The sequence below is a fragment of the Pagrus major genome, chromosome 6 (genome assembly GCF_040436345.1).
Source record: "Pagrus major chromosome 6, Pma_NU_1.0".
Classification (NCBI taxonomy): Eukaryota; Metazoa; Chordata; class Actinopteri; order Spariformes; family Sparidae; genus Pagrus; species Pagrus major.
In genome coordinates, this window is record NC_133220.1 from 10,253,977 (window position 1) to 10,268,759 (window position 14,783).

The following is a 14,783-nucleotide window of genomic DNA, read 5'->3' on the forward strand; positions in this document are numbered from 1 at the left end:
ATTTAATATTAAAAGTCAAAGATGAATTAAAATAGCTTTGGTGATCCTCTCAGTTTTAATCTGAAGTTATCATCAGATCAAAATTTTAATTTGTCCAATACTATTGATAAACTAATGCATTTGTGTAGCAAATGTTAGCATGCCAACAGGCCAACCTAAGGAAGTAAACATGGTAAGTAAGAAAAGCAGTCTATTTCCAGGCAGAGTAGGGTAGCAAAGCAAAGGGGTCCATAATAACTCATCATTGAGAGTGTGTTAGCATGCTGATGTTAGTATTTCGCTCTAACGACTGCTGTGCCTGAGTCAAACCTTAAACTAGCATGGTACTAGCTTAGTGTTTTCATCATCCGCATTCGCATACTTGGACACGTTTTGTCCTGTGCAGCCTTTGCATATACAGTATACAGTATAATGTAGACCAATCCTTAATATCCCGTTCTCCAGTACAAAGGTATACATTTTCCTTTATATGATCCTTATGTAAAGCATTTAAGTTTCTACTTAAATTTCTAGTTTAAATTATAAGTTCCATTTTTCAATAATTTAATATTATTTCCTGCTTGTTCTTTAGACTTGTTTGCCCTTACATCTGAAGTATCTGTGATCAAAAAATGTTTTCCATTTCCTGTTTTTTTACTGCACGATTACTACTTCAACTCTGATGAACCATCTGTTTATCTATTTTTTCCACTCATCTACTATTTTTATCAACACGCTGACATTTCGACCTTTTTATCTGAGATGCTGTCAGTCAGTGTCTTTCTTTAGTGCCGAGGTTAAGTTATGATGTTAAGTACCTTGGGCAAGCTGCGTGCCGCATGGAGGATTTTCTTTCGGTGTCCTGGGTCAGTGATCCCGATGTCTCTGAGATCCTGGTCCTCCATCACGTTACTTCCCTACATGTGCACAAACGCAAGAGACACACACAAATAAACACATTCACACACAGCCACACACAGACATACAAACAGCCGTACTCATACACACATGCATGCAGACAAATAATCACATACACATGCACATAGACAATACACAATATGGACATACAGTAGTACAGTACATGAAAATAAATCTATTAGTGCAGTCATTTGAATGTCGGCATCGAAAGACACACAAACAAACAGGCATAAAAAAAATAGTGTACTGACATGACAAATAGCGTGATAAGAACATAGGTCAATAAAAGTATCATGGCTTGTTCTACACTGTAACTACCAGGGCGAAATTGTCGCTGTACTTGCTCTTAACACACACATATACACACACACACGCGCGCACACACACACAAAATATGCACATCTCTGACACAAGCAGTAACAGCAGAGTGGGAGGACAATGAAGTCAAATAAATTGTGCATGCCAAGAGTAATCAATCTGATCTGGTGCGACTCAGAGGGAACAAAGCCTTCATAACTGCAGCAGCATCTACAGGATCTCTTTGCTGTTATGTTTCAATGGAGGGAAACTACAACAGTCCAAGAGGAAACCAGAATATTTCACTAGAATTTGTAACAATTCCACAATTTAGGATGTAGGAACAATGAACAATAATTGTTTTCCCACCTCCCAAAATCTTGACTGACGAGCAGATTCTTGTCTATTTCATGTATCTGTTCATATTTGCACCTCCGGCTGCTTTGTCATCTTATTCCAGTTTATAGGCAGGAATAAAGATACAGGGAGAACCTTGAAAATGTGGAGCTAAGCGTTTTTCCCCGTGGACTGCTGCAGATTGATTCTTCCTGGCCAAGAATGTTAAAATGTTCTGTAGTCTTTAGTCAATCTGCTCTTACTGGATTGGTTTCAGAGCACAATGCAGCAGTATTCACAGGCCTGTATCAGGGCGCAGTTTGGAGATTACTCACTGATCGCAAGAATAAAGGTCAAAATGAAACGGGTGTGATGTAAGTGTGGCCCAAAATAGATTTTCCACTTTTATTAACACAGTTTGAAGTTTGATGATGCCTCGGGAGACTCTGCAAACTTATTATTTCATGCTGCATTTGAAACATGTGACGGGAATGTATGGTTCAGTTCTTACATAGCTTATGAGCTATGGTAGTCTGATTTAATCTGATACGACTTGCAGATGTAGCCATGGTAGAAGTCCTTCATCTCACTAAATGCACTCAGTTAATGCAACAGTGAATTAGAATTTGCTCGATTGCTATGCACCACAGAGGTATTGTTTAAGAAAATCAAATTTTGTTACTTTTCCAAGAGTCAGCGGGCGTAACAATAATCTGGCAAAGAAAGAAATCTTAATTTATGTGTTACAATATGTATGTTCAGTTCTACATTATGACGTTTGCAAGAGAGAGAGAGGGCTGCAGAGAATCTGATGCAATATTAATGCAGGAAAGATGCAACGTAAATGCATGACGGGGAACTTCTAAGATGTTTTGCACTGGAGAATTTGCCTCGCTGCCGCATTAGTTTGGACATCAGAGCAACAAACCGTAACACTATTTTTTTTTTGTTTTTTTCAAAAAGAAATTAGACTGACAATGAATCCCACAAACAAATTGTGACGCTCAAGTTCAGTCAGATTGATCACATCTGAAGCAAGTCTGGCAGAATCTAAAAGGGCACAATATTAAACATTCACAATGTCTGCCTGCCTACTCTGACCTTTCCCTTGTTTGCAACCTCCACATCCTTGTAAATATCCATGGGTAATTTGCCTTGTGAAGCTAATGATTTATCTCCTTGATGCATCAAGTCCAGCAGACACATTAGTCGTGGCATGAAAATGAACATCAGAATGACTAATGACCTGTAGTCCTCATCACATTATATCCTGGAAATCTTGATCATCATGGAATCTTCCAACTCAACAAGACAAGACGGTTGCTTTGTTTCCTTTTTAATCACTGTCTTGTTATCTACACTAGTATTGGGCAATATAGTGATGTAGGATAATGTTTAATACAGAGCTAGCTATTTCTTTAATATCTCCAGTTGTATAAGGGGATGGTGGACGATGCATCAAATCACTTGGCAGGACTGATTAATGGCATTATTGGATTAAGAGGATTTTTGCATCAATTTGATTAAGTACTTTTATTTGTCAGGTATTTAATTTACTGCCTTAGTGAAAAACCAGCTCATCGATTTTATCTATAAATCATTCCTGCCATACTATACCGTGGTATACGCTATAGAAGACTGAAGGTGATTTGGGGGAAATACAAATAACTCAACACATAAACACACGTTTTTCGATAAGAATCTTTGGCCGTCCAAGTGGCTTAGTTGTTAAGATACATACCATTTATTATGTACACACCATCAGTGATTTAATTCTAGCCTGGGACCTTTGTTGCATGCCATCTATCTCTCCTCGTTTCCTGTCACTTCAGTCTACTTACAAATAAAGTCATAAATTCCCCTTTGAATTTGTTTTTTCAAGAAACTGTGACCATGAAATGTACTAAGCGTGACATTTTACAGTTGAGGAATGCACTTGTCACTGCTCTCTGATGGACAAACTGTATAATGAAGACAGTTTCTAAATAGAGCTAAGACTAAGGATCATTTTCATTGTTGATCTGTCGAATATTTTTATAGCTTAAATCGATTCGTTTGTTGTGGTCTAAAAATATTTCGAAAAATGGTGATTAGTTTTTCCCAAATTCCAATATGATGTCCTCAAATGCCTGGTTTTGTCCACAGTGCAAAGATATTCAGTTTATTGTCATAGAGGAGGATAGAAACCAGAAGATATTCACATTTAAGAGGCAATTCAATTACTGCCTACTGATTAATCAATTATCAAATTAGCTATTACATTATCTACTAGTTGAAATGTAATCAATTAATCAATCAACCTTTGCAGCTTTATTTCTAAATTACCTCAAAAACATCTTTTGTTTCTGTACTGCAATGTCTTGTCACTTATTGTCCAACATGATAACAATATATCTTCAGTCAGCTAATTCTGCTGATATATCAGCCAAGCCAATTTATCGATCTAGCTGTAATCCATGTCCTACCCCCCTACCAAATTCCTGCTATGACTACATTTATTGTGACGACACATACTACTCCTTCAGGCTTGTTGTCGCCTCATGAACAAATCTAAGCCTAAAGCCTGTATCTGCAGAGCACCTCATAGTAGGAGTGATCACATGTTCATAAGGACTCGCATTACGTTGTGATCTCACGCCTTAACAGAAAGAAAGCAGATCCGAGTGCAGCAGTCGTCAACTGCAACACTTGTGTGCATACAACCACTTTTCCTCTGAGCTTACTGGTCTTACTTAACTGAGCTCAGCTGTAACAAACTGATGTAACATATAGCCCAATAGTGCTAATGCAGCTCTGTGGTCTGAGAAATGTCCGTGTCTACCCTTTGGGCCTAGTTATTTACAGTGTACAGCCATGTTTTTCAAAGTAACATGAACGGGGGGTTGAAAAACGTAATGGTGTTTTCACGAATCACCGCCAAACGCAATATCAAGTTTCCTTGCAAGGTTCTTTAGGGGAAACACGATAACGCTTTTAGTCAGATTGTGGATGTCCTTTGAGCTGCTGTTAAATGAATTTATCAATATGTAATCTGACAGAGGCGTTTAAAAAATGCAAAACACTCATCCAAAATGTGTCAATGCTTTCCAGAAACACTAATCTGTCTGATTGCGTTTTTAAACCATAGTAGTAGACAAATCCTGTGGCTTTTGATCATTTACATACTGTGAAGTGATAAATTTGCAACCAAAATACATTTCTGCATGCAAATATATCAAATTTAAAATTGTATACGGTATATAAATACAGAATTAGAGCATGCCTCTGCAGTGTAATCATACATTGTGCAGCAATTGCAAGGCCATCTCATAAGCACCACAAGCAGAGTGTAATGGTAGAGGATTTAGTGAGATTCGGTGAGCAACCATGCAAGTGTATTCAGAATAAAGTATAGTGTGTTTAGATTGAGGATCGTTTGTGCAGGATTATTTACACAGGGGTCAAGTTCAGTGACTGTAAATCAGAAGATTCAATATAGGGGGGAGTAGGTGGCTTTAGTATTGTACAGTAAATAAGCATGATTGGGAAAAAGTTAATGGGTTTTAGTTGTCATTTGTCTTGCCATTGGTGACAGCCCATATTCTTTAAAGGGCGTTCAGCGTGGGGCCATAAATCTTAGCAGGGTCATGCATTGCACAAGAAGTGAAGAGGAGTTATGAAGGGGAAAGGGGGAAGGAAGAGAAAGGGTGCAGAAGAAGAAGAGAGGGGGGCTGAATGAGTGGAGAGACAAGCAGAGGGCGAGAGAGCTGAGTGGTGACATAAAAAGACAAATGCAGCTAGGTTGACACGGGGAGAGACAGAGTGATGCAAAGTGGAACCGACCCCTGAGATGACGTGCTGCAGGTGACTCACCATGAATCGTAGGTCGTCGAAGCCATTGAGCAGGAACTTGCTCTCGTACTGCGGCAGCCCCACGTGCTCCAGCCACTCTCCCACCGGCTGGTCCAGGGCTTTACCACAGGCCCCATCTGCCGAGAGAGGGAAGCGCTTCAGCAGGGAGAAGCCGTTCAGCCGGTAGCAGCGGCACTCAGAGGACGACACATGGCATTGCCACATCATCCTCGGCCAGCAGAGGCAGAGCCGAGTGCAGCAGCACCAGGCGGGGTGGGGGGGAGACAGGGTCCAGGCCGGGGGTGAGGGGCTCCCAAGGTAAAGGCGGGGGCCCAGCTAACTCAAACACAGAAGGAGGGTAGGAAGTGCTGCAGGCCCAGCTCAAGCCCTGCAGGGGACTGACTAGGCTAATATACACCCACTGGTGTTAGTGTGACTGACTGGAGATGTCAGGCGAGGGTGGAGGTAGTGCAGGGAAGGAAGCCCATCTGAAGCTTGGTATCTTTAGTTATGTTGGACTGAGCCACTACGGCATCTTCCAACAAACAAGGTTCACTAAACATTCCTTTAGTGAGCAGATGAGCGAGTGTATAAAACCTGGCTAGTCCAAGAACATAACAATACTGAACACTAACACGTCAAGAGACTAAATAATTTTCAGGCTGAGGGAAAATGGAAATATTTATCACTAAATCAGACATTTTCATACATCACACATTATTTAATCTGCTAAAACTATCCCCCTAATTAGTTCTAAAATCAGCAATAACTCCATCACGGTGCAACACAGAAATATTCAGTTCCCCCAAAATAAATTTGTCAGGGTTTTCACCACATACTTGTAAAGCTCTGGCTGAGTCCCATGGCTTCATTGGTCAACCTCTTTGAGAGCTAGGACACGGCTCATACAATGAAGGTAGCAGCATTCTAAAGTACTGTTGAGGTACTCATGTTATTTTTGATCAAGGAATACACATTTGCTCAAATAATTTTCTCCTCCTTACTCCAGAGCCACAAGGAGTGTGGTCAGGTAGACATATTGTAAATCCTACATCAAAAAAAGAAATGTTGGCTTGGGATTTCCACAGTGTGCTGATTCCAAACTCCTCAATTCATAATCAAATCCAAGTATGGATTCCTTGATAAAGCTCCAGGTAAGCTGTCTGCCAGTGGAAAAAGGCTCAGTGTCCTTGGTTGTGCCAGTGTTCCCTGCGCTGCCCAGCATTCACACTCTTCAGCAGGCTGTTGGCTGTGCGGCTCCGCCACAGATCGTGCCTCTCATCTTTCAAAGCAGTAAATCCAGGTTCAGATCCTACAGACGGCAGGTGAGCCTTTTGACTCTGAAGCGAGGATCACTGCAGGACCACAGTGCAGGTTAAGCTAGCTCCTTTCTGAGGCAGGCGCCCCCCACTCCCACCCAGCCCACCTGGTTCTTCTCCTCGCTGGGTACAGCTAGCAGCCTCTGTGCTCAGGGCAGAGGTTTGCTGCATCCCCTGCCTGTCTGAGACATGCAGGCAGGCAGCGCAGATGCAGTCACAGCAGCTGCTCCTGGCTCACACACGCTACCCCTCACTGCTCACAGGGCATAACGTCCTGACGCCGGCTACTTCTGCACAGGAGATCACAGATCTGCCTCAACCTCAGCCACTGCTGCCACGTCCTTCCAGCATCCACGACAGGCAACAGACTCAGTGATCATCCCCCCTTCTCATCCGAGCAAATCCCTCAAGCTCTTCTTTTTAACTCCCCCCCTCCTCGCTCTCGTCTCTCTCTGCTTTCTTTCTCCTGCTCTCGATCTCATAGCCCCATTCCCACACTGTGTGATCGCACTGCAGGGCTGCCGTATGCTGCCTGATGAAGTGGGGTGCTGCTCCACGTAACCACCTCTCTCTCTCCCTCACTCTCCCACTATATCAATTCCCCTCCCTCTGCCTCTCTCTCTCTCTCTCTCCCCCTTTCTGGCTTGCACTCTCCCTCACTCTGTCTCGCTCCCTGCCTCTCGTTCTCAAACACACAGACAGATGCAAACACACACACACACTCTTTCTCTCTCTTCATCGTCTGTCTCTCTACCCCTTTCCCCTTTTGTCTTGCCCCCCTTTCTCTCTTATACAAACGCACACATACTCTCTTCCTCTCTGGCTGTCTGTCTCTCTCTAACCTTACCCCACCTCACCCCTTCTCTCTCTCCTCACTGCACTGATTAGAATTGCACAGAGGCACTCTGATCTTGCCAGTGCAGAAAGGACACCACCATCAGAGGCAAGGAACAAGCACCGAGAGCCCAAAATCACAGTCCTTTCTGCAAAGAATGACTAGAATGTAAAAGGATGACAGCGAAGTCGATCCTCTTCTGCAGGCGCATCGCCAATTTTTTAGGCTAACATGGGATATTGAAACAAAGAGCCTCCTCAAGCCCCTGCTTATTAGCAGATGGCTTTAATTCATTTACATCTTACTTTGATGATAGGACAAGGGGGGGCAGCATTGATTCAAGTCAGCAGAAGTCTCTAATGCACTCGTACAGGAGAGGGAGAATGAGAGAGAGGAGAAGAGGCGCACTTCAAGTCCTGTCTCCTCTCCATCTCATCCAGTCATACAGCATGACAGAAAAGAGGCGAATTCCATTATGTACTTCCAGATGCTCATGTCACATCATACATTTTTAGTGCACAACAGAGGCTACTTACAGGGAAAAGCCGGGACAAATAAGTGAGATGATATAAAATTTAGACAGATTTGGGGTAAAAAGGCTCAAACACACACACAAAGCGCCATTCAACTTTGAAAGAATTGTCTACACAGGGAGTGGTAGACTTTAGCACCCACCTATGCGGGGCTGCTCACTGCGTCCATCATTGGTGTTATCTGGGTACAGCTGCAGGCAGAATGTAATTATGCAGGCTTTCAAGCTGCTTGCAATCACCTCACACATTCCCAGATGGGTAGTCAGTAAGGCAGTCAGGGTAAGGAGAAGCAGTGCCAACAGAGGGAGGCAAAGTGAAGGGCTATTGATTGAACCTCCTCCGTAATTGGCCCGCCTGTACCCCTGATGCTCCGGCGTTAACGATCAGGTAAAAGGCCAAGTCGGGTCTCCGTGACCCGTCAGTCAGCCATGAGGACCGACGCTCATCATTTGTTATCAGGGAGAGAAGCTGCTGTCAGATATGCCCCGACTGAGGAGAAAAATGATGGAAGGAGGGTGTGAGGGAGAAAGGGAGAGAATGAGCTGGAGACAGATAAGAGACAGAAAAGGGCTAATAAAGGAGGAGGCGATGAAACATATGGGCGAGATAAGATGGTAATAGGAAGTAAGAAGGATTGAAGTGGACTAATTATGATTCACTACGAGATCCCGCAACTCCTCCTCCTTCTTTACTCTTTCCTCATGAGCCTCAAACCAAAGTCAGCTCTTACACCACAATATCGAGACGGTTAAAAATACTAGCCACCCTGTCCAATTACTTCCATTCATTTGGGACAGCAACACCTCCCACAGTAGTAGGACCTAATTACTGACTGACAGAGTATCCAATGCTCCTCCGTGGGGGGGGGGGGGGGGGAACTGGGTCACTGTCTTATCCCCTGTTAAACAGGGCAAGCTGTCAAATCTATCCAAGAGTGTTTCTTTACCATTTACCAAGTCTACACTTGGCTCCGAGGAGTGCCCAGAAAGACCTATTTACAGCTGAAGAGGTAGAGGTTGTGCCTAGATAAAGCCATGCCTCTTTATCAGAGCGGGAGAAAAGCACTAGCTCCTTGTCAACACACCCAAGCAGTGGAGAAAATGAGCCGCAAAGCTGAATTAATTCAGGGAAACTGAAGGCGGACTCTTTTCCTTTGAACGTCAGAGTGTGCCTGTACACAAACCGAGCCGATGCCTCCTGTGTGCTGTTAGCTGAGCTCTCTCTCCACTCCCTCTCTCTTTTTAAGCTCATTTACTCAGTGCTCTCTTAGCACACAATCGAGACACTCATGATGGGCACACAACACAAACAACCTCATCCTTGAGTACGCAGAATGGCACAAAATTGCAGGGCTGGTTTTTACGCAGCCTCAAAAATCTGGTGTTAGGAAATGTGCCTCCTGAAGATGAATTGGCAGTCCTTGGCTCCTAATACAAGAGGGACAGTATAAAAGCACAAGGTGAATGGAATGGAAATACACAAAAACAGGTGGCAAAGGTTTTTCCCAGTCAACAAAACGATAAAGGTTGAAACAAGAGTGACAATTTAGGTTTCCATCTTCATCTCTTTCTCTTTTCCCCTCCTCTCCTCTCCGCTTCTCCCTCTCCCCTCCCCCTTTCTCTCCCTCTTCGGTCTGAAGGGTACCTGTTCGTTCCCTTTCATTGAGGAAAAAGAAATATGACCTCTTTACTAAGCGGCACACTCAAAAACAGCAACAAAACGGTACTCGCAACCTCCGAAACTACTTGTGAACAATCTCCGATTAAAATCGGAGCAGCAACTGCATGACTCAGCTGAATCTGGGACACGTTCAGCATGCCGTTCGTCAAACAAGTCCTATAAATAGCTCACACCTATATGTGTAGAAAACAAACAAACAAACAACATATTTCCTCTTATGTAATGTGGAATCACCTCAGGTCTTAATTGTTAGGATGGCAATTAATCTAAGGATGCTTGAGTGTGCGGGCAGTCATGTTACAATTAAAATCATAAATTCACTCTGCGATAGAAAACCTGCTTTGCTTTAGGACTGCTTTGTTAATATGTACCTCCTTTTGGTCCAAATTATATTAACAAATGAAAATAATTTCATCAGATATGTTCAATGGTTAAAAGCAGCCTGGAAGGAACTGATATACACTATAAATTGGGGAATATTAAAATGAAGACAGTGAAAGTGGTTATGGGAATAATATCTGGTGTTGTAACTATATTTTTTATTGTAATTGTTCTTTTAAAGTTGTATTTATTATATCTTTTATTTTAGCATCACCATAATTGTTAATTAATTTTCTCCCACCGTCTTCTTAAATGTTTTTATTTTAACTGCTGTCTTTGTCTGTAATCATGTAAGACCCTGAGCTGCACTTGATGTCTGAAATGTCTAATATAATTAAAGTTTACTTCATTACTTTATTTTACGACCTCCACCAAGAAGGTTATCTTTTCATCTGTGTGTGTTTGTTGGTTGGTAGGTTGGTTTGTCAGCAGGATTACACAAAAACTACTGAACAGATTTCCATGAAACTTGGATGGAGGATGGGTTTCGGATGAGAATAGACCCTGTTAACTTTTGGTGCACTTTTTTTCACACCATTCTTCTACAGTTCACCTGTAGATTTTAAATGAGTAGATGTCCTTGAATGCATTGATCAAACTTTCACTTTTTAATTGCATAGACGCCTTTGAAAAGGACTGACAGAAAGAAGTGATGTAAGATGTAATAAAATTACCTGATGACACACCAGCACATGCAGTGTAAAATGCTGTTGCAGCAATACAAGTATAAATTCTCTTAATTCCAATGTCATTTCTTTTTTACTTTCTGTGTCCTTACTTTAAATCCTTTTATCACAAAAACATGTTTTACTGTTTCTGTTCTTTCAGCTCTGGTGGTGTTACACCTTGCTGCGGTCAGCAGATTCTTAATCCATGAAACATACTGCGCATAACTAATGAAAATTTTATCTTAATAAATATGCTGAGACTTCTAAAAGGCAGTCCTGTGCAGACCCGCAGAAGCTGTTACACAATACCGTATGATGAAACCACCTTATGGCAGAGTATCTAACAGAGGTAGGTTTACACTGTATCAGCGCGGGAGTGTTATTTAAACAAACTGAGCTGATGCCAGCTGGCTTCTCTGCCTGAAGGACACTTGGTGAAGCGTACTATCAATTCTAGCCCTATTGAGGTATACAGTAGCTCCAGAAAAAAACAATATGACAGTAAGGGGAATTTAGAATTAGGTTTCTCATAAAGTAGAAACCTTGTGTGTAACAAAAAACAATGATGTGCCAAACAAATGTCAGCTTCAATCCCCGTGACTTACAACAAAACTCTCCTCCATCTTTCATGAAGATGTGTTTGAATACTGAACAGCAGCTCTTAGAAAAGCTGCTCGCAAATGTGAGCGGTTACAGTTGGGCCCTGTCTACATGTACACGAGAAAAACAAAGATTTTTCTATGCGTTTTGGCCTTACAGACACACATGAACAGCATTTTAGGTCACTGAAAACAGACCTTTTGGAAAACTTTTTACAGGGTGAAAATATTCAGAAAATCAGTTTTCGGTTTTTATATCTGGAGGGGCAGAAACTGAGATTTTTGGAACAATGATGCAGACACCCATGTTTGGCCCTGATTGGCCCTCATCAGTGTAGCATCAGTGGCAGACGTGAACTCAGAGTATGTGTTATGATATTGTGTATTGATGGAATGGATGCTATATTGTGTATATTTAGAAAGACATAGACAGACATTGAAAATACAGTGATGGAAAACAGAGACAAGAACTACGCTGACAGTGTTTTAATAAAAATAGCATTATCCAGGAGGATTCTGTGAGTCACAGTCACATGTGCCCATTTTTGTCCTGTTTTTAGGAAAATGTACCTGTTGCATTGTTACAAGCCCTGGTAACTTTACCATGTCTCATAAAAAAGTATAGTAGAGTAGTAGAGTTAGCCATCTGTTACTAGCTCACTCAGGTGATGACTAATGTTGCGTTACAGCCGGTTCATGATCCAGTTTAAGATTCGCCTATACATCTAACTCAGACTTCTAAAAGACAAAAACACAAGGTGTATTGGATATCTTTGTAGTACTGTTTAATTACTGATTGCTTACTTAATTTGTTCTACATCACTATAGGATTAAAACTGCATCATTATATATTTACAATTGACAAAAACATTAGACTTTGGAATCTGGATCGGTGAGATCCGATATCCGATGAGTGAATTACATGAGTATCAATATGCGATACCAAAACTGGATCAGATACGTTCAAACTCTAGTTCCAGAAGTAAAAAATGTGTTTGCTGCTAACATTACATGTAATTATCATCCAGTAACCTCGAAGGGACTATCGTCAATGCAGCACCAAGGGCAATTAAAAACTGAGGGCAATTAAATACCCGAGAACCAGCTGTCATTGTGCGTTTCCCAACCAATTAATTACATACCATATCGAGTCATGTCTCTGAATATCACTCCATTCTGCATAAATTAAAAATTCTATCATCATTGAAACATAATAGGTGGTGAAGCTTTACCTGATCTTGGTCTGGGCTGATTCTTTTTGGATGTTTCAATGCCTGCTCCAATCAAGTTCATGATCTTCTCAATCTGTTGAAGAGAATAACTATGAATCACATGAAAATATTCCCCATTTGATTGAAATGTCAACAACTACTCATGAGCAATAACACAGAGCAGTGCTGATCATACGTCGGAATTCTTTCAGCATTTTTCATGAATTGGTTACATGCATTAAACTTCTAACCCTCCACCATCCCACATTTGCCAAACCAATTACAAAGCAAGAACACTGTAGGAGTGGCACTGGGTGAGGACAGAGAGTTGCTGCTGCTGGGAGTATTGGGAAGGAGGCGGGCAGCTTTGCAATGATGGATTACAAGCAACAGTTCAACGTGGACAGCAATTCAATGACTAACCCACCACTCAGCAAAAAAACACAGCAAGGTGATAAGGTGAATTACAATCTAGAAAATGTTTAAACTCCGAACTATTGACGCCTAAAGGCAGCCCTGTAACCAAGTCCTTACTGCACAAGCTGACCCTCCAGAGATACAGATCTGTTGCTGACTGTTTCTTAGCATTTGATTGCCCTCTCAGACCTGTATTATTTGAGCTTCACAGAATAAGGCAACAGCTTACTGCAAGGTTAAGTGAGCACAATGCTGCATGGAGGAGATTACAGAGCAACTCAGAGAAGAGTTGTTTAGGGGCTTAGAGCCAAAATTGTTTATTTAAGTAGTCTCTGGCTTTCCAGGAGACAAAATACATTTCCAGGTTGTTTGCTTTCATTTATTTTCCTCGATAACTCAACAGTAACTCAAGCTCCAACAAAGTGCTTTGATGCTCGATGCAGTTTGTCATCAAGTGCTGTTCAAAATGAGCAGGACAAGTAATGATCATTGTTAATCTTTTTTTTATATCCAGAGTCGAGGAGTAGTCCAACGTTTTGGGCTTTCTTTGCTGAGTTACATGAGAGGATCAATACTACTCTCATATCTGTCTATCAAATATGCAGCCACAGCCAAAAGTTGACTAGCTTAGCACATACCTCTGGCAAAAGGCTACAATCTGTCTACCTGGGATGTAAGGCTGATTTACTATCAATTTCACCATGACAACAGGTAGTCACAAGCCACTTTCGCAGCCTGTTCGAGGTGGGATTGTTGTGTCGTCATTCTGCCTTGCTTTTTTGTATGAAAAGGTACAAAGACAGAATGGAGGGCATCATTGTTCCGCCTCTGATTGTGATGTGGTGATGATGTGTTTCTTGTGCGGCCCACTATCACAGGATTTAAAAAGCAGTTAGCAGCACTTAACAGCTAACTCTAAGAAGAACAGCAACTGAAAATGTGAGGTCCAGGAGCTCTTTACCCTCTGAGCAGAAGGTGAGATCAACTGGCAGGTACACTGCACCTCACATCGATGCTATTGTGTTTCATGTCATGCTCTTTTACTTCCAGAATGCTGGCATGCTATCTAAAATCACACACTGGGGTGGCATTATATTTGCATTGTTTGGCTTGTTGGCTGTAAAAAAACAAGGCGTAATAAAGGGTCTTTGTTGTATTGTGTATATTGTTGTATTGCAGGATATCTGTGTAAAAAGGCTACTGTGTCCAGCCACCAACAGATATGAGACTTAGAGCCTGACCAGTATATCCAATGGCCAATATATTCGGCCGATATTGGCCTGTCACAGATATATCAGTATCGGTATAAATGTTTCCTGAAACGTGCAGATATGAAAACTTTTCACAGTGAAATTTATTGTTTCGATGTACAGATGTCATTTTAAACAATAACCGTAAAAAATCCTGTCTCTGTTGCACATCTTTGTCACAAATGTTTGATGACAGATGTTTGATAATTGGAATTTTGTTACTCCTTAGTAATGGCATTGGCCTAAAAAAGTATCAGTTGGGCTCTAATGTGATTGCTAGCAATCTTCTCATCTACATCTCATCTTTCTAAAATGTCAAACTATTCCTTTAAAAAAACAGCAGGAAAATTAAATATGATGGGACCATTTACAGCCAGTGTGAGATGAGATGTTATCCTAATCGGTCCCATCCTATTAAACATTCAAATACAAGGATTATATTTCACTGATTTTATTCAGCTCTACTGGAATAGACGTTTCAATCTGAAGTACCCAATGTCAGATAAAACTACACAGTAGTATATTTATG

At 41.5% G+C, this 14,783-nt stretch overlaps 1 protein-coding gene across 3 annotated transcripts in view; it reads right to left on the minus strand.

The window, feature by feature from the left end:
- anks1ab (ankyrin repeat and sterile alpha motif domain containing 1Ab) overlaps nucleotides 1–14,783 on the minus strand; it is a 44,495-nt gene that overhangs the window by 16,286 nt on the left and 13,426 nt on the right. For all 3 annotated transcript variants that reach the window (XR_012179463.1, XM_073469299.1, XM_073469300.1), the window contains exons 2-4: nucleotides 12,609–12,681; nucleotides 5,383–5,498; nucleotides 798–896 (exon numbers count right to left, since the gene is read on the minus strand). Coding sequence is in view for 2 of the 3 variants with exons in the window: in XM_073469299.1 (XP_073325400.1) it covers nucleotides 798–896; nucleotides 5,383–5,498; nucleotides 12,609–12,681 (288 nt within the window). In the remaining variant the exon portion in view is untranslated. The remainder of the gene's footprint in view (nucleotides 1–797; nucleotides 897–5,382; nucleotides 5,499–12,608; nucleotides 12,682–14,783) is intronic.